Genomic DNA, 20950 nt, shown 5'->3' on the forward strand with positions numbered 1-20950 from the left:
TAGATGAATGGAGCATTTGTGTTCTTCATGAAACAGTTGCAGTTTTATGTCAAATTGGTAGAAAAATTGATGTTGGTGAATTTTATTATTCATGTACTCAAAGGGTACATTCTGAAAGTCATGAGTTTGGCATGTTAAACGAGTTGTTCCTAAAGTCCTGCCGTGAAATTGGTGAAGCTCATTAAGGCATTCCTGAAATTGATTTTTGTGTGATGCATGAACTTCGTTCTTGATCGTGCCAGGGAGCTGGTTTGTTCAGTGAAAATTGCCTGCTGCTTGCAGACAACATGCATGCACAATAGTTTCAAAATGCGCTAGTTCGAGAAATGCATTCAAAATGCGCTAGTTCGAGAAATGCATTGAACTTTTGACAGAGAGCGTATGAATCAACATGCACAGGATTAGTGTGCCTTAACTGTTCTTATAATGTGATTAAAAGAATAACAGTGTCTGCAGTAGAGTTTATTTCTGTCAGAAGAACATGCCTTCCGATGAACGCCATGTAGAAACTTTTCTGTATTGAAAATGCTGCCCCTGCACTTTTTCCTATAGCGTTCCTTAAGTCTGTAACTTATTATGAATAAATCTTTTAATTTGTAGCCACTGTGCTGTGTACAGTTAATGAGATAGTTAAGTATAAATTAGATGTAGTAGCTGTCCAGGAAGTTAGGTGGCCAGGAGAAGGGAATTGTAAAACTAAAACTTATACTTTTTTCTATGGTGGTACTGAAAATTATAATTTTGGAACAGGCTTTTTCATAAATAATAGAATTATCTCTGCTCTTAAAACAGTAGAATTTATTAATGATAGGATATCATATGCAGTTTTACAGGGTAGGTGATGTAAAATTATTTTAATAAACATACATGCACCAACGGAAGATAAAGATGATGATACTAAAGATGATTTTTATACAGAGTTAGAACAGGTCTTTGATAAATTTTCTCAGTATGATATGAACATTCTGTTAGGTGACTGTAATGCACAGATTGGCAAAGAAGAGACATTTAAACCCACAATTGGTAAAGAAAGTCTTCATGAATTAAGTAATGATAATGGTATAAGATTGATTACTTTTGCAACCTCCAAGAATTTAATTGTGAAAAGTACCACTTTTAAACATAAAGATATCCATAAATATACCTGGTCTTCTCCAGATGGTAAAACTCATAATCAGATAGATCATATTCTCATTGATAAGAGAAGGCATACTAGTATAATTGACGTTCGTACACATAGAGGTGCTGACTGTGCCAGTGACAATTATTTAGTAATTGCTAAATTAAGAGAGAGAGACTCAGTGATAAATCATAAGCAACAAAATCTAAAAGTTCTAAAATTTGATACAGGAAAGTTTACTGATGAAAGAATTAAGAAAGTTTACCAAATTAAACTGTCAAATAGATTTGATGTTTTGCAGGATTTAAATGATGATGAAAATATAAATGAAACAGACGTAAATAAGAATTGGGAGCACATACGTAATGCAATAGAATCAGCAGCTAAAGAAAGTATAGGATATCATAAACTGAGAAAAAGTAAGCCATGGTTTGATAATGAATGTCATAATCTAATAGAAATAAGAAATCAGTCTAGACTTAGGTGGTTAAATAACTCTGATGATACAAATCTAAACAATTATAATAGAATAAAGCGAGGTTAATCGCACGTTTAGAAGTAAAAAAAGATATTACTTGAAAAGCAAATTAACGAAATTGAAACAAACAGCAAAAATAAAAATATCAGAGATTTATATAAAGGTGTAAATGAGTTTAGAAAGGGGTGGCAACCTAAAGTAAACTTGATAAAAGATAAAGACAGTGATTTTCTAGCTGACCCAAGCGATATTCTAAATTGATGGAAGAACTACTTTAATGACCTTTTAAATGTCCATGTAGGAGATAAATCAGAAGTAAATGAAGTCCACACAGCAGAACCTTTAGTTCCAGAACCTAACTTGACTGAAGTTAAGGATGCTATTAAAAGGCTAAAGAATAACAAAGCACCTGGCATTGATTTAATACCAGCTGAGTTAATTAAATATGGTGGAAATTCATTAATATGTCAAATTCATAAATTAATTTGTTTAATATGGAATAAAGAAGAAATCCCCCAACAGTGGAAAGAATCCATAATTGTTCCTGTGTTTAAAAAAGGTGATAAAATGAACTGCAATAATTACCATGGAATTTCTCTACTCTGAACAACATATAGAATATTATCTAACATTCTTTTAATAAGACTAACCCCATATGCTAATGAAATTATAGGTGATTATCAATGTGGATTTAAACGTAACAGATCAACTACAGATCAAATTTTTCACATCAGACAGAAACTTGAGAAAAAGTGGGAATATAATCAAAATGTCCATCATGGTCAGGTCATCGATTTCAAAAAAGCATATGATTCTGTCCAAAGAGATAAATTATATAATATATTAGTAGAGTTTGGAATACCTAAGAAGCTTGTTAGTATGATAAAAATATGCACCAGTGAAGCAGAAAGTAAAATTCTTGTGGGTATTAAGCCTCGGCTGGATGTTTCTCTCAACAGCTGAAAACTGCTTCTCCTTCTATTGACAAAATCTCCTAACATATGCTTACAATTTCGATGATACTCTGCAAGGCTTTTCTAGAAGGATACACGGAGTGATGTAATGAATAAAAAATAAATTTGGGATTCTAGTTTGGCGTACAAAAAATTGGAAATTCAGAATTAATTGGATCTGAAAGCAGCTTTAAATGGGGCGTTTGAAGAGTTTTAAACCATTTTAGCATTTAAGTTCAATATTGTGCATCTTAGTGTCGTGAATTTATATAGATAATTCCAAGTGTTTGCACAATATCTTCAACAGAAATTACATAATTTTATTGAAAAAAATACAAGTATTTAGTTCCCACGCCTTCTGCAAGTTCGAGGATTTTCCACTTATGGCGCTGCTGTCGCTTCTGGGCAAGCAACCATCTGAATGTGTATTCTCCCATCTGCGGCACCGGTCATGTGCCGCTCGGAGCGGGGGTGAGGGAGGGTTTGGAATACCTAAGAAGCTTGTTAGTATGATAAAAATATGCACCAGTGAAGCAGAAAGTAAAATTCGTGTGGGTATTAAGCCTCGGCTGGATGTTTCTCTCAACAGCTGAAAACTGCTTCTCCTTCTATTGACAAAATCTCCTAACATATGCTTACAATTTCGATGATACTCTGCAAGGCTTTTCTAGAAGGATACACGGAGTGATGTAATGAATAAAAAATCAATTTGGGATTCTAGTTTGGCGTACAAAAAATTGAAAATTCAGCATTAATTGGATCTGAAAGCAGCTTGAAATGGGGCGTTTGAAGAGTTTTAAACCATTTTAGCATTTAAGTTCAATATTGTGCATCTTAGTGTCGTGAATTTATATAGATAATTCCAAGCGTTTGCACAATATCTTCAACAGAAATTACATAATTTTATTGAAAAAAATACAAGTATTTAGTTCCCACGCCTTCTGCAAGTTCGAGGATTTTCCACTTATGGCGCTGCTGTCGCTTCTGGGCAAGCAACCCTCTGAATGTGTATTCTCCCATCTGCGGCACCGGTCATGTGCCGCTCGGAGCGAGGGTGAGGGAGGGTTTCACACCACAATTTGTAAACTTATCTTGCTTTGACATCTGGTTTATGTTTTGTCCGCGCAAAGACCTTGGAAACTTAGGGAAGTGCATTCATTCCTTCAGTGGGTGGCTACTTTCAAAATACAAGACAGACAGTCTTGGAAGTCGAGGAAGTGAATCGCCATCACTTAGTTTACACAAATTACGTCGGTTCGTACAAGTCTGATCCGAAACAAGAAAGCCAGTTACTTCGTTGACTTACTCTGTGATGCTCTCCGATTTTTTTTACATATCTAGGTTATATGCATCATAATGGGAATTGAAGAAAATGTAGGATGGAAGAGGGTGGTTCAGAGATTCCCATTTTCGCATTTTGACTTTTGTTTTTACCTAATACAATAATTATACTTATACTAAATCTTTTGCGCCGCGCTGAGACCCAAGAGCTGACTTATTTTAGTTTATTGAGGCTCCAAGTAAATAATAAAATAAACATTTAAATTAACGTTCATCATATTATTAGTATTATTATAAAACGTAAAGCGCAAAATTTAATAGGACGACAATGCTCTGTGTGAGTTTGGTGTGCAGTAACAAAATTTTAATAAATTTATTTCCAAACCATGAATTTCATCTGAAATTAATGGTCTCCCCGATCGCATAGTGGTAACGTTATCACCTTGTAATCAAGGGTTCCCGGGTTAGGGTCCCACTTTAAACTGTAGGTCCATTCCCAATTAGCCTATCTGTGCATAACATAGGACTTAATACAAAAATTAATGTAAGATTATGTAAAAATTGACAATTTTGACTGACGTGTAGGCGTTAAATGAACCTAAAAATTAAGACAAATTACACAAAAATAACAGAAAATTTACGAAGGGGAAAATTTATGTTACTGGTTGGAAGATGTAGAGGCTGGGGAAAATGAGACAGGAGACACTTACATGGAATCCCCTTGAATTTGAACAGTGACTTGACATTGGTAACATTAACTAAGGAAGCATTCATTCATTAACTGACATTCGAGCCTATAAGACTTATGACCTTGCGGTGCATCACAGTCAGAAATCTGGTGAAATCTTAATATTTAGTTTCAAGTGGGATCCAAACCACTCCTTCGGGAGCAGCGTGCCTTCACCGGCTATTGAACCCGGGGCCCTCTGATTACAAGGTGTTACCATTAAGCCACCTGGTAGGCCCTCCTTAGTAATGCATAATATTTGAATACAATTGAATTGTATTCCTTTTCCAGCAGTTTAGCGAGTAAAATTTTAAAATTTCGCTTACACTCGAAACTAGGGCGACTTTTTTTTCGCCTCATTTGAGCTGGAATGATACTTGGGAGAGTCTAGAACTTGTAATACAGAAAACTAACTTTTATTTATAACTCTTTTATCTCTCTGTGTGTGTAAAACCATTGCATCTTTTTCACGATTAGGTCTTGTTCCATTTTCCTTCCTGCGTTCTTTGCTCTCTCTCCCTGGCTCTTCAGATATAGAGCTTCCTTCATTTCTTGCCCTTCTCTTTCTCTCTCTCCCTCCACTTGCTCGTTCTCTATTTTGCTTTCTACCTTTTGCTTCTGTTTCTCATTCTCTTTCTATAGTTTTTTCTGTATGCCTCTCTTTTTGTTTCTCTTCCTTCCTTTCTCTCTTTATCGTTCTGTACTGTTTTTTTTCTTTGTTCCTTTTCTCACTCCATCGTGAGAAATGTTTATCTTAATTTCTCTCAATCCACCCCTCACTCTGTTATTATAGTCTGTTTTGGTTGGTTTTCCTCTTCCTGTAGGTCCACTCCCGATTAGCCTTTCTGTGCATAAAGTGGACTTAAAACCACAAATCAATCAATCAATCTTTATTTTCACTTTCATTCTCTATCCTTTGGTTTTTAAGCATCACGCTCCAGCCTCCTTTAGCCTCCCCCGCCCCTTGGGGTGTCGTCCTTCAAGGGTACCTATTTATTTGAGAATGGGTGAACCCCAGAGCCGTTTTATGAAGAGAGAAGGCCGCAAAAATCCAACCTCACAAAACACGCCCAGGAACCTAATCTTAGTTTCTAGCAGGCCAGTGAGATGCCCAGCCGACTTTACAAAGGTAAAACTTCCCTGTTATTGTCCTTCAATACTTTTTTTTTTTTCCCAAATCAACTTTAATCTCTATTTTTTCATTCCGAAAAGAATAGTTTCGGAGAATTAGAGATTATAAAAAGGAATTCACCTTGGCTTTTCTGTCACTTTTGAGCCGAGGACTATTTAGGGGAGGGAGATCCAGAGGGCACTGCCATACGCAGATGGGTGCTAAAGGAGCTACAGCCCCCCCGCCCTCGAAATTTTTAGAAAATAAAAAATTCAATGAAGGTAGTAATAAAGTCGAAAAAACTCAAAATGACCCCCAATAACCATTTTTGTGTTTGAATTACTTTTAAAACGAAGGATTAAAATGGTAATTTGAGCTCATACCAAATGAAAATAAAACACCCAACACTGAAATTGATTTACGGCAATGTATTCTATGATTCAACCAAATATTTAATCTGCCTCTGTTCAGTAAAGGTTAGATTCATGACACGGAACCCGCATTCACATTCAGTTGTAGATATTGGTACAATTTCAATTGAATTCACATAATCCTTGACCTTGAGTGAGGTGAAAATGTGTCTTGGCTGACATGATTCCATAAAACACACGTTCTTAATCGTCTAAATGCCATGTGTGTGCATTTAATAGGACCATATTCACATTCAATAAATATTCGATCCTTGATCTATTTGACATTCATTACATTTCATTTTTTTGTGATATTAACTACACCTAAGCTAGATAAAGAATATGTGTTGTTATATCCCTGTTCTTACACCATCTTTTTGCCTATTCAAGTAATAATAATAATACATTATTAATTAATTTACATATTTAATTAATGTCATTAATCTAATGTGAATACTTTAATTTCATTATTTATATTATTATTATTATTTCTGAGACTTGGTTCAGACTCTCCCCCCCCCCCCCCCCCCGAAATATATTTCTTGATGCGTGCCTGCTTTTGACTAATCTTGATTGATTGATCGATTTGTTGTTTTAAGTCCACTTTATGCACAGGAAGTCTAATCGGGACTGGACCTACAGTTGAAAGTGGGATCCGAACCAATGTGCCTACAACGGGTATCGAACAGACTAATATTGAGTAATAGAGGTCCCGAGTTCGGTGGTTATGTACAGAATGGTATTTGAAAGGGAAGGGGAAGTCCTCCATCTGCTTGCTAATATTTGGTTATTGTGGGGAGACTATATATGTACAATTTATAATATATCGATGCTTCAAAAGTAGTTGCCGGAAATTTTGCAAATACCTCACTCTTTACGTGCATCTATCCATTTTGGACACTTATCAATATCTCCAACTATTTGAGCACAGCCAATTATGATTGTGAACTGATAGCAAAAATTTTGTTTGTTAAACTTGTTTTAAGACCAATTTATGCACAGAAAGGCAAATCGGGACTGGACATATAGTTTAAAGTGGGATCCGAGCCACTACGTGCCTCCACCGGGTATTGAATCCGGGATCCTTTATTACAAGGCGACGACGTCACCACTACGCCATCGGGAAAGCCCTGATAACACAAAGTGTGTAGCTTCTTCTACGAGAATAGTAACAACAGAATCCTGATTCCAAAGCGGAGAATTTATATTTTAGGTATTTTACTACATAATCTATGTTAGTTGGCCATTTTACTGTAACGAAATGAATGTACTGAAGGAAACAAAAAGAAACATGCAGCTTCACAGTGCATAGGCTGGTGATCTCAAAGGACGATGTGTAAGCTTTCTTTCAACTAAGGAAAGGAAAACAGTTATTCTTCAGGGTTTCGGCACATCTGTCAATGGCCAGTGGGCACGACCATTCCCTTCTCCCCCTCCCTGCCAGATCGTAATAGCAGCGAGGTCGGGTTGCTGAAACTGGGTAACGATGGTAAGAATATGGGAGATTTGTGACTGGGAAAAAGGAGAATTTCTTGAAAGCGACGTCAGCGCCTCCCTCGTGTTCGCTTGGTACTGTTGTTAGAACAGAACTAACAACACCTTCGAAATTTGGATTTCTTTCAACATCCAGCCGAGGCTTAATATGTCTGACAAATTTACAATTCATGATGGGTTAAAACAAGGAGATGCATTATCTCCATTGCTCTTTAATTTTGCCTTAGAATATGCTGTTAGGAAGGTAAAAGAAACTAAAGAAGGACTAAAATTAAATGGTGTGACTCAGCTGTTAGCATATGCAGATGATGTAGACTTACTGGGGGACGATGTGAATACAATTAAGAATAATGCTAAAATATTTTTCAAAACTGCTAAAGATATAGGTTTGGAAGTTAGCATATATTTTGTTTTCTCTTTGTTTACAGGCCGAAACCAAGTGTTAGGTAATAATCAAAATCTAATTATTGATAACAACTCATTTGAACCAGTTTCCAAATTCAAATACTTTGGAGTAATATTAACAAATGAAACTTATATTAAAGAGGAAATAAAAAGCAGGCTTAATTCAGGAAATGCATGTTACTTCTCTCTTCATAAACTTTTGTCTTCTTGTTTAATATCTAAGAAACTAAAAGTTAAAATATACAAAACAGTAATTTTGCCTGTAGTATTATATGGATGTGAAACTTGGTCCCTTACATTGAAAGAGGAACATAAATTGAGAGTATTTGAAAATAAGATCCTTAGGAAAATCTTTGTACCTAAAAGGGATGAGGAGACAGATGAGTGAAGGTTACATAATTTAGAACTACATAATTTGTATTCATGTCCAGATATTATTAGAATAATTAAATGAAGAAGACTTAGGTGGGCAGTCCATGTGGCACGAATGGGAGAGGAAAGAGGAGTTTACAGGATTCTTGTTGGGAAACCTGATGGTAAGAGACCTGTAGAAAGGCCAAGACGAAGATGGAGGGACAACGTTGAGATGGACCTAAGGGAAATCGGTAGGGATGGAAAAGTGTATATAGAACTTGCTCAAGGTAGGGATGGAAAAGAGTATATAGAACTTGCTCAATATAGGGAAAGATGGAAGGCCTGTGTTGCTGCAGCCATGAACCTTCGGGTTTAAGAAGGCTAGGGAGTTAGTTAGTTAGTTAGTGCTGCCATAGCTAGTTCATTGAAGTATTTAAAAAAAAATTTCAAGCATGTAACTAACACACATTTAAAACTACATATTAGTTTGTTTGTGGATAAACACAGTATACTTACTTCAAGTACAGTGGAACCATGAATTTACATTCCCAGATTTTACATTTTCCTATATTGTACATTCATTCATAGTCCCTATGGATCAAAGTGTTATAAAATTTTCCCGGATTTTATATTTTCAGACTTTTGAAGCTTCTTTTACTTTGGTCCCTGAAAAATGTTAAGTAGAGGTTCCACTGTATATTGTATTAACCCACATTGCTTCCCTGTATCATGAATTAAATTGTTCGTACCATATTTACCACAATATAATACATTTTTTGTACACATTTTTGATGAAAGAGCTTTATCACTGAATATTTTAATTAATTTACAGTATTTCAAATGTATCGTAATATATAGGTCTACTTTCAACAAATAACTTACCTAACTAGGAAAGAATACATGTTAATCGGCTTCGTTAAAACCCACATATTCATCTCCAGATCTGAGCCTCCCCGATGGTGCAGTGGTAGCATCCTTGCCTTGTAACCAAGGGTTCCCAGGTTCAATTGTGGAGGCACAAGTGGTTCGGATACCACTTTAAACTGTAGCTCCAATCCCGATTAGCCTTACTGTGCATTAAGTGGACTTAAAACACCAAATCAATCCATCATCTCCAGAGCTAAATGAAAAGTCAATTGAAACCTTTATATCAATATCATATTGACAATATTGTAAAAAACTATACAAATTTGTTAATATAAAACTTCGTAGAAAATATGTCAACTTGTATTCGATTCTGGAAAGAAAAAATATCAATAAAGAATGAGGTAAAAAATTATCATGACCACTACTAAAAGAAGATGGCTGAAGCCTGAAATCGAAAATTTGCAAGTAGTTTCTTATTTCTTTATCCCAGGTTGCGTTTGTGTTACCGAAGCAATGTGACGTGTATTATTCATATATTTTGCATAAAGTGCTTAAAAAACGTCATACCTTGCCTAAATCAGATTTGAAGGTACAGGTAATCAAAAACAGTAGCGGCATATACGATGCATCCTGTTTTTCTGACCTATTTTTAAAGGAAAAAAGTGCATCTTATACGCCGGCAAATATGGTAATTAATTATTAATTTTATTTAATTCATGATACAGGGTTAAAAATACCAATTTTATTTTATATTGGTATTTTTATCTGTATCATCAAAAGTTCCATATGTTTCATATTGGTTTATGTGTAGAATTTAATAGGTGCCATTGTTACATACTTGTTTCTGTCTAACCTTTCTGTCAGTGTTCAACCATTTTTTTTCGTGGTCTGCAGGCTCATGCCTTCAAGCGAGTGTTGGATGAAGTCCAGAAAGAGATGAGGGAGAAAGGATCGGAGACGGAAGCTTTGGGTGAAGGAGCAAACACTGCTACCCGTAACAATTGCCTGAAGTGTTCCTCCCAAAACAAAGACAAATGCATTTGCAGTGTCAAGACTGATGTTCCCAAAAGTGAACAACTCAAACCACTGTCAGAACTTTTCAAATCGAAACCGGGCACGTGGGAATGCTCGGATTGCTACCTGAAGAATGACAGCAGTGCAGTGTCGTGCATTTCTTGCGGCAACCTGAAACCTGGTGCGTCAGATGTCAAAGTCGGGTCATCGCCTGCAGCCGAAGCTAATGTTGGTGCAACGGACACTTCAAAATCATTGTCGGAGCTGTTTAAGCCAAAAGTCGGGTCATGGGAATGCAAAGGTTGTTACGTGCGGAATGACAGCAACGTGGTTCAGTGTCCAGCATGCGGTGCTAATAATCCAGAAACTGAAGGTAAATCAGGAAGCAAACCCACAACTACCAGCTTTGGATTCAATTTTGGCATCAGCTCGACAGCAGCCCAGACTTTCAGTTTCGGAACACTCACGACGACCACCTCCACCCAGTCGGGATTGTCTGCAACCAAACCTGAGCCACAGTTCTTGTTCGGTGTGCCACAAACCAGCAGCAGCACGAGTGCAACATACACCTTTGGAGTGCCAGCATCACAGTCCGGTGGGAATTTTACGTTCGGAGCAACTTCAACACCTGTTACAACCTCTGCCAGCACGGGAGTGTTTGCATTTAACTTCGGTTCTAAAGATTCCACTGCTCAAGTTGCCAGCACGACTCAACTGCAGGAAGCATCCACAACCACACCTTTTGTGTTTGGTAATAAGCCTGCTGTGACTCCTGCGGCAGGATTGACATTTGGCAAGTCTCAAACTCCTGTTCTTGGTTCCACCTTTGGATCTGGCTTCACATCAGTATCAGATACAGACCCGACTACACCCAAAGAAGAAAGTTCACCAGAAGAGGGTGGTAAGTTGGTACTTTCCTATGTTTACAGTTTATAACGAATGTGAGGATAGTAAAATACAGGGTTATTAAAAGTGATGGTGCAAAAAGCAGATGAGCATTTTGTGTGATGGAATTCAAACAAGGGCTGTTATAACATTGACACTAAATTTGGCATGAGTGCACCAAATAAGAACTGCATTGCACGTTGCATTAAGTTGATCAAATCGATTGGTGTCTGTGACCCCAGGAATTGATACCTGACGATGTACTGGAGATAAATCTGGGAAGTGCTCACCTACCATCTTCACATATGCCATTTGAGTGACACTACTCTCATCGAATACTTGTAATTTGCCCTTTATTCCATCAATTCATGTCATGACAGTTGCGGATTGTCAGTTCAGGTATGAAAAGAGCAGACTTGCTTTTGCAGCATTTTTTTTTAATAATCCTGTGTTATAAATTTGTATAATCCCAATCAATTAGGGAGGCAATTGCTTAGCAGTTGTTCAAGGATAATACACATCCATTGTGTCTTTGGGCTTCACAAAACCAATGAATGAAGTACAAGGAAAGAAAGAAAAGCAAACAGAACTGATGAATTTGGTTCCATTTTAAAATAGTATCATGGTGTCGACCTTCTAAAAAAATCTAGAAATCCTGGAAAAGTGGGAGAATTTACTTTTTCTGGAAGAGCCATGAATATGTCAGGGAAGTTTACAGAGTTTCTGGTAAAATCTAAAAAAATTTTTAGTAGTACATTAGTAGGTTTTTGAATAAAGAGAAAAAGGACAAGGAAGAAATTTTAAATATAGTATAGTGAGGATTGCCAGTGGTTATAGTAAAAATTGGATATTTAATTCTCTAGAGAAAGGGGTCATGGTTTGAACTAATTTCAAGAAGAAATCTACTACAGTAAGTGGCTATTGGCATTTACTACTTTACAATTTTTGGGTTGTAGTTAATTTATATTAAGATTAATACATGCATTACTAAATTTTCCTATAATCGTGTATTATTTATGCTACATTTGTTACAATTTTTTATAAAAAAGAATTCTTTGTTTACCAGTAGTCAATATGTGACAAAGTAATACATAAAAGCTCGCCCTTGATGCCCCTATCCCAGAGTGAATTTCACAGTAGTTCAAATATCATCTCTTCATTGTAGGGATGGGACTGAGTAAACTGCACTCTTTATCAACAAAGTCACTAGTAAAACGCCAATAATCAGGGCCGGCGGAAAGGGGGGGGGCGGAGTGAACCATGCCACCGCCCAGGGTGGCAAAAAGGGAAGAGAAAAAAATATGAAAACTTCCAAGTTATAATATTACTGTATAAAACTTGTTCGAAATAGGCTCAATTTTACTCAACAAAAGTGTAGTGAGCTAATGTCCACAAAACATTAATCTCGATGTGATATAGATGCTGTTAGATTCCTTGCAAATATATCAGAGCACTTTGAAAAAAGCAGGAGGGATGAAAAGTTGCAAAGTTGAAAGTTACTTAGTTGATGTGAATGAATTGGCATCAAATTTAGATATAGACGATCCAATTACAAGCAATACTGTACAGTTTCGAAAATGAAAGAAGCAGTTTCAATATGAAGCAGAGGATGAAACTGTTGAAGATTCACAAACACTCCACAAAATTGATTTTTATTTCCAGATCCTATACATGATTATTTTAGCTCTTAAGAGGAAAATTCGTGCAGCTTGAATATAGTGAATTTTTAGATTTCTTGTATGGTATTACAGTGCCTTTCACAGCCGAGATTCTTTTCTAATACTTGTTATTTGAGATACGTAAAATGTATATTTTAGTTGCATTTTGCTGTGATCGAAACATCCCTTTGTTCATAATAGTATTGTAATAGCGAAACAGGTCTCGTTATTTATTTTATAGTTTGATGTTTTACTTAAGAATATATTGATTTTTCATTTCCCCGTTGTGCTGCGTAATGATGATGATGATGGAAAGGGGGGGGGGGTTGAAAGAGAGCAGCATCTGCCATGACTGCCCAGGGCTGCAAAATGACCAGCGCCGGTCCTGCCAATAATTGTACACTCCTGCTCACACAGTGCCACATTTTATAGAGTTTAACACAGGAGTGTACCAGTCCAATATTTCTGTAGTTCTGCATCATTATGGTGCTTCTGCTCGTGGAGAATCTAGTATTTTTTGTACTTTGCATGATTTGGGATTAAAAATAAATTCCACTTGAACTAGCTTCTTGATGAAGAGAGATGCTCTGTATAAAAATGGATTTTATATGTATTTTTGTTCATTTAATTTGAAAAATATTGAATAAACTAGATTCTCTTTAATAACAAGTCTAGTTTAACACTTAAAATGTATGGGTGGCGTATGTTAAAGCAGCAGATAATGTCCGGGACTTTGTAAATGTGAATAGCTTAGTTGTACAGCTGTCACCTTATAATTAAGGGGTCCCAGATTTGATCTCTGGAGGAGACCCATTGCTGTCAGATCCCACTTTAAGCTGCGAGTCCAGTGTCAGTTAGCATTCTAAACATAATATGTATCTAAAACAAAGTTTGAATACAAACACATATACTGCAAATATATTTCTAGTAAGCAGTTCATTTTCCTAAGGCAAAAAAAATCTCATGGTGAATAAAAGATCAAGATTTTGGTACAAAAACTGGGTATATTTTGAAATAAAAAGCGGTAGTGATATATACAATGGCATTTCAGTGTGAAAGTGGTGAATGTAACCCTAAGTTTGATTTTAAAACTACACTTACTACACAAAACAAATATTTCACTTCTAATTCCACATTTATGTAGTTATCAGAGCATTAAGTGTATTCCTGTGTAAGAAAGTAAATTTTGGCTTCTGGAATTGCATAACTTGCAGGATAATTCAGACTTCAGAAAGTGTTGTTGGTAAATAGACTATAAATTTCGTTTTAAGGGTTTATTTCGCATTTTGCAGTTCATTTAGTGATAAATCCATTTTACAACCATGTTTTAACACCTTTCAGAAACATGAAAAATGAACATCACAGCGTGTTATGTCACATTTTGTGTTTGTCATGTATAGCACATCCTAATATTCATTTTATAGGTTCATTATCGATCCTGTAGTCATGACTCTAATTGTTAATTGATTAGATTAATAATATTAATGTTTTGTGAATTGTTTTCTATTTTATGACATACATTGCATACATGTAAGGAAGAATATACCTTATTTCAGGATTAGCCTTCACTTTCGGAAGTCCTCAGAAGTTCAACTTCAGTTTCAGCGGCGTTCGACCCAAGTCACCTATCAAGTCACCTAAATCACCACACACTGGCGGAACTGATGATGACAGTGATGCATACCAGGAAGAAGATGAAGGAGAGCACATTTACTTCCAAGTAAGTTTCTGTAGGTACCATACAGGGTGCTATCAAAAAGTTCCCAGAATTCTGATGGTTAAACTGCCCTGCTTTTAGATTTAGGTTTTATACATATTAATATTGTCACCACTTTAAAGATACTCTGTGCATTGTATGAATGAAAAATTATTGATCAAATTATCTTTGTGCCATAATTTTTATTTTCTCTACACAACTTCATTCGTCTTGTGCTATTTCAATCTACAATACACAAATTTTGAGCTGATTTTACATTTGTTTACCGAATGTAAATTTGAAGCCCTATAACTCAACTTCTTTTACAATAGCGTAAGATCTGTTGCAATATGAAACTACACTTGAATTCTTGGAAATATGAAATGCTGGTTTTGCATTCTCGTATTTTAAAACAATGTTGTAAGATCATCCTTCATTGTACATTTTTCTACTTTATAGATTCTTTAGCCACAGACCCTAAGGCTCCACTGTAATTTGGTTAAGTGAGAAGATGAAAATAGTTTGAGTCTTAAATGTAACCCGAAAAATAAAATGAACATGCCAATGTTGCTGTTCTATTCAGTACGAAATCCTTTTTCAGTGAGGATAGCCTAGTCATTATATTATTATTAAATTCTTTGCAGGAAGAATTGCAACATGTTCGCAATTTTCTCCTGCCACAGATTTTCAAGTAACTAACTAACTCTCTAGCCTTCTTAAACCCGAAGGTTCATGGCTGCAGCAACACAGGCCTTCCATCTGTCCCTATCTTGAACAAGATCTATATACTCTTTTCCATCCCTACTGATTTCCTTCTCAGATTTTCAAGTACAAGCCAATTTAAATTGCTTTATTTTCAAATTATTTCAGAGAGTCCCAGTAACAACCTGAGGTGCAGATAAAACAGCACTGGTTTGAAGAACCAGTGCGTGCATATACATTACTTTCATCTGCGTTTTCAGTGTTATTTTTGCCCATCTGTAATTAAAGCACAGCTTCACCTTCGTTATAGTTCCTGGAATTCACATCGCATTCGCAATATTTAAAAATATCGCGTAATTTAAACGTTTCTTCCATACTAAGTCATGACAACACGCTGCTATTACGTACTACTACTGAATGTAAACAAAGATTTATCCTACATATAGTGGTCATATTGGAAGTGACACTAGCCCTCAGGTGGAAATTTTAATAGCGAATTGTGGAGATGTTATATATACCTCTGTTACCTTAGCGTGAAGGCTAGATGCACACGATTGTAGCACCCAATACATTTGATACCGATTGTAATTGTACATTTTACTCTTTGAATTTTCACGTTCTTGTTTGTGTAGAATGAAATTTGCTAAGTTGTGAAAGTGAATATTCATAATAATTAACGGATTATATATTTAATTGATTTGATTTATTTTACTTTGCTTTTCTGCCACTTTTGACTAATTCCGAAGATGGGAATGAATGATGTGATGAAATTTATGAATGGACACTCGCAAACACCCATGCCCCAGGCTGGGATTTCAACTTGGGACACCTGCCTTCGTAGCTCGATGTGCAAACCACTCTGCCATGGGGGTCCGCTATATTTTATTGAAAAACACAAGGTTCAAAAGCAAAAATCATGATGATAAACATGTCTGGAAAAATTTCATTTTTGGACTGGAAAAACCTGGAAATGCCAAGGATTTACATAATCAAAATATCGTAGCAACCCTGCATTTAGTACTTTATTCTTCAGTGTGACTGTCCTGGCAGTTATCAATAATTTTCTGATGCTACTTCATTCATTTGTTCCAACCTTAAATTGTAGAATGTTAAAATTGGGAAATTGGTTCATTTCAGCCTTTAGTCCCATTGCCAGAGAAAGTTCCTGTCTGCACTGGCGAAGAAGAGGAGGAGGTGCTGTATTGCCACAGGGCGAAGCTCTTCCGCTTTGTTGATGGTGAATGGAAGGAAAGAGGCATCGGGGATATTAAGCTTCTGGAGCACCATCAGACGGGAAGAATAAGGTAAAGGCTCTTGCATCTTAAGTAGAGCAAGATTAGTTTGCATGCTAACACATTTGTGGTGAATGGAAAAACAAAATTTCAATACGAAGTTTTCATATTCAGTAATATTTGTGTGAATATGGTATATTCAAAAACTTTACACTTAGTATAAAGGTGATGTACACTGCCAAGCAACATTGCAGCAAGTTCAATTAAGGATCATTGCAGTGGCCTCCAAAATTAATAGAACAAGAATGAAAACCAGTTTTGCGGAGAAGTGAGTACATCACCTCTCCAAATATTTACTACCTCATCTCTCAATTTCTCAAAATATTAACTTTACACTTTTTACACAAGATTAAATTTTCTTATTGCAATGCACATCTGTAACTTTCAGTTATTATCACTTGTTTGAAATACAAGGTTCTCTGGTTCTCCAGTAAAAATAAGTATAGCTAACCCCTGTTCAGTGAACTGTGGGCGCATAGGCAGGGGTGGGTAATGGTCAGTAAAGTCAGTTACCATTTATTATTATTACAAATTAAAATTACCAATATTTTTACCGATCAGATATATCCATAAATATCTTAGTTTAGTGCAATTTTGTGCTATTTAGTTACAATTTTTATGGATATAATAATATAATCTCCATTCAATATTTTTTTTTAAAGTGAATGTCTGAAGATGCAACTTCTTTTGCATTGCGGTCATCTCATAACATAAACCCGCTGCAAAATGTCTTCGGACCTCATAAGAAAAGCACAAAAAATACAGAAAATTAATGTGAAAAGCTATTATTAAGCTATTAGATACAGCAAAAAATGCATACATTAGTACAGAGTCATGTTGCCTTTACTTTTGAGAACCATTTGGATGCGCTTGAGCATGGAATCACTAAGACTTCGGAAGTAATTTAAGTCCATGTCAATGCACCACATTTTCTTCATTTCTGTTTGGAGGGTCTGTAGGTTCTGAATCTTCTTCTTTCCCAGGAATTGCTTCATACGATGTCAACAATTTTCAATTTGGTTGAGATGGGGGCTATCCCCAGGCCACTCTAACATCTTTATCTGTTTTTCCTCAAGTCATTTCCTTACCTTCTTAGCTGTGTGACAAGGAGCATTATCATGCATGAAAAGATCACACTCGTGGATCTGAAGCATATCCACTAAATGTTCCTTAAGAACGTTGATATATCGGTCTGCGTTCGTAGTCACGTTTTGCGGTATAAGAAATATAAACCTGCCCTACCCTTTTCAACTGGAAAACAACCCCACAGCATTACAGACTGGGAGTGACTCGGTTGGAACCGTATACTTTGGGTCGTATCGATCTGAAGATGGATGTCTAACCTTAGCAGCTCCCATTCGTAACAGTTGGAATGAGCTTTCATCGGAAAACATGACTATCCTCCACTGTGCTGGTGTCCAATGTGCATATTTCTCTGCAAAAGCAAGATGGTCTTTCTTCATGCTAGCGGTGAGTAGTGGCTTCTTAGCAGCAGTACGACACGGCAAATCAAAGTCTTTCTGTAAACTGTGCTGCATCATGCGAACACTAACGTTTTCCAGCAGACTCGGGTGCATTTCTTTAAGTTCTGGCCCTGTCAGTCGAGGGTTTTTCTTTATTTCTCTCATTATGAGAGCGTCTGTAGATTTGGTTGTTTTTCTTTGCCCCCCCACCACCGAATTTGTGCTTTGGAATGATAGTCGGAGGCAGTCCTCTGGCGGCTGCCAGTACCTTCATTATGGTTGATTTTGCACGACCTGTTCGTTTACATATCGCCTTTATCAGGACGTTTTCATTTCGGCATGCAATTTCCACACTAGTTTCCCAGCATATCACAAATACACCTGTACAGTAGTCAAATATCCAACACAAAGTGCACCACACAAAAACACAGCAATTTATCACACACACTACAGCAGAAAGTCACCCTTCCTGTGTCAACTAACAATACGAAATGAAATGAACTCGCTTATCAGCAGTAATACACTGTTGCCAGATACGTTCAAGCAGAAACAATTCAGTGTTCGAAACAAAACAACACTAGATACAAGGCTACAAAGTGATAGACCGCTTACTACTTCAGATTTCACATGAGGTCCGAAGTCATTTTGTGGTGGGTGTACATTTATTAAGGTCAGTGAACCATTTGAGATTTTATATTGAATCAGTAGAATATTGGTTATCGATTTTGGTAAATTTTATATTTGGTACCTGCGATAATTTCATATTGGTCCATTCATAGTTTTTTTCAGAATTGGTCAGTAGTGTGTGTATTTGAGTTTTGGACACTCCAATTTGTGATGCTCGCTCAGTGGCCAAACACATTAAGTGGTAGACTTTTCATCTTGCCACAGAAGTTCCCAGGTTTGAGTTCTACCCTGGCCATGGGTGTTCTTTGTGAATGTCTCTCCATCAATTTAATCTAATCATCATCATCTTCAGCGTTGCAATTTGCTTAAAGGCAGAAAAGTGAAAAAGTGAGTAAACAGTGGTAACAATTGAAATTGTTGAGCGATGTCAACAGAATTTTCTGCCTTAACCCCCACCCCCGGCAGCCAACTGAACTAGTGCATGAGCAGCTTTCAGATTGCATTGAGTCAACAAACTGAATACATCAAGGATGACACCTTGTTCTCTCAGGTGCATTTACTATTACAGTGAAACCTCGATTTTGTGTTACCAGATTTACATTTTACTGCATTATACCTACCTACAATCTTCGTCATTTCAATGGAGCAAAATGTTACAAAATTTTCCCAGATTTTAAATTTTCTTCCATTCTGTTCGATCCTTCGTTGTATTAATGCCCTTATTTTTTTTGTGCATTTTTGTAGGCTGTTGATGAGGAGGGATCAAGTATTGAAGCTCTGTTTGAACCATTTCCTAACTTCTGACATAAAGTTCCTAGGGAAGGATGAGAAGACTTGGTTGTGGAGTGCGCCAGACTATTCAGAACAGAAGATTCAGCACGAGAAGTTTGCTGTGAGATTCAAGTCCAAGGATATTGCCATGGACTTCAAAGATGCAATAGATAAAGTTCAGGTACATGACCTAATTCTCCGATTTGCGATTATTAATGCAATTTATTAATAACCCATGCCATAACAGCCCGTGAGGGCCAGTGCCTACCTACCAACTGCCGGCTTTCTGCGAGATAGAGATCAGCACGTCAAACCCCAATCGTTGTTGTAAGCTTCCATGACCGTACACTACTCATTTGTAGCTCCCCTATTTCCTCTATCCTCATGATGGTGGGTGGCCACCTGCCCCATACACCTGCCGAAATCTCAGGAGAAAAGTTGTTTCGCCTTCCTCCAGGAGACTCGAACCTGCATGTGTCCCGTAGCTGGAGCCCAAAGCATGACACCTTAGACCACATGGCCACGGTGCAGGACTAACTAATGCAATTTAGTACCAAGTGTAATAATTTGGAAACAGTTCAGTTTTACTGTGAAAGCACCACATTTAATCACACCTAGATTAAACTAAAACAATCCCTTAGTCTCTGGTCATGTAAATTGCATCATGTGTGTGATGCTGTGGTCATTCAAAGAATGTAAATTGACTCTTATGATTTATAATACCTAAAATAAGGGAACAGATTTAATTTTGTTTTAATATGGAGTTTACTTTTTGTTAAGGAATAATGCACGATTGTGTGATGGCATGTCTTCTGAGGTTAACTCAACAGCTTAAGTTTAATCTGCATGTGTTTGGATACACAACAGATGGGTATGCTGCAATGTTGACCGAAAATAGAAAATTCGGTGTTTGTTTCAGCACAGGGATTGCAAACTATTGGTTGCAAGTTACTGGTAGTTTGTGTGGATACTTTCAGTGGCTCGTGAATTATTGGCTGTAGCATCACATCTTCCTCCTGTTCATGAAAATGCCTAGGCTGTATCCTGGTTAACATTTTGAGCAGTAATAGCAAAATATTTCTCCAATACATAGAATTGTTGTCTCGTGCACAATTGAACCTTGTCATTGATGATCTCATGTACTAAAGCAAATAACAAATTTTATGATACTAATCATGGAAAATAAAAATAGGTACAATTATGTAAGTCATGTCCTTCACTGACATTGTCACTTTGTAAATGAATACCTGGTGCTGGTGGAGGCCCATAGTGGTTTGTATCCCACTTTAAAACTGTAGGTCCAGTCTCGATTAGCCCATCTGTGCATGAAATGGACTCAAAACTCAAATTCAAATCTGTAACTCAGTGGCTATCATAGCTTTAAAGATAAATTTTGGTGATCTGATTGACGCACTAAAGAGTAGCTCTTCGCAACAGATGAACTCAATCAACCTGTGTGGCCCTACGTGACAACCAATCTAAATTGATATGTCGTTACCTCATAAACTAATAACTGTAAGGATCTGTAATGCTCGAAACTTAAATTCTTGCAAATAAAAAAAAATTATATGTAGAATTTTCAGCGAAAAATGCAGGCTCGACCAGGACTCATACCGTTCCATTGCTCTACCACTGAGCCAGC

At 36.7% G+C, this 20950-nt stretch overlaps 1 protein-coding gene across 2 annotated transcripts in view; it reads left to right on the plus strand.

The window, feature by feature from the left end:
* The window catches only part of LOC145993972 (E3 SUMO-protein ligase RanBP2-like), a 158561-nt gene that overhangs the window by 106784 nt on the left and 30827 nt on the right, over positions 1-20950 (plus strand). For both annotated transcript variants that reach the window (XM_083129994.1, XM_083129995.1), the window contains exons 34-37: positions 10095-11115; positions 14314-14477; positions 16293-16459; positions 19282-19489. In XM_083129994.1, coding sequence (XP_082986120.1) covers positions 10095-11115; positions 14314-14477; positions 16293-16459; positions 19282-19489 — 1560 coding nt within the window. The remainder of the gene's footprint in view (positions 1-10094; positions 11116-14313; positions 14478-16292; positions 16460-19281; positions 19490-20950) is intronic.

This window comes from Lepisma saccharinum, chromosome 10, assembly GCF_977018435.1.
Source record: "Lepisma saccharinum chromosome 10, izLepSacc3.1, whole genome shotgun sequence".
Classification (NCBI taxonomy): domain Eukaryota; kingdom Metazoa; phylum Arthropoda; class Insecta; order Zygentoma; family Lepismatidae; genus Lepisma; species Lepisma saccharinum.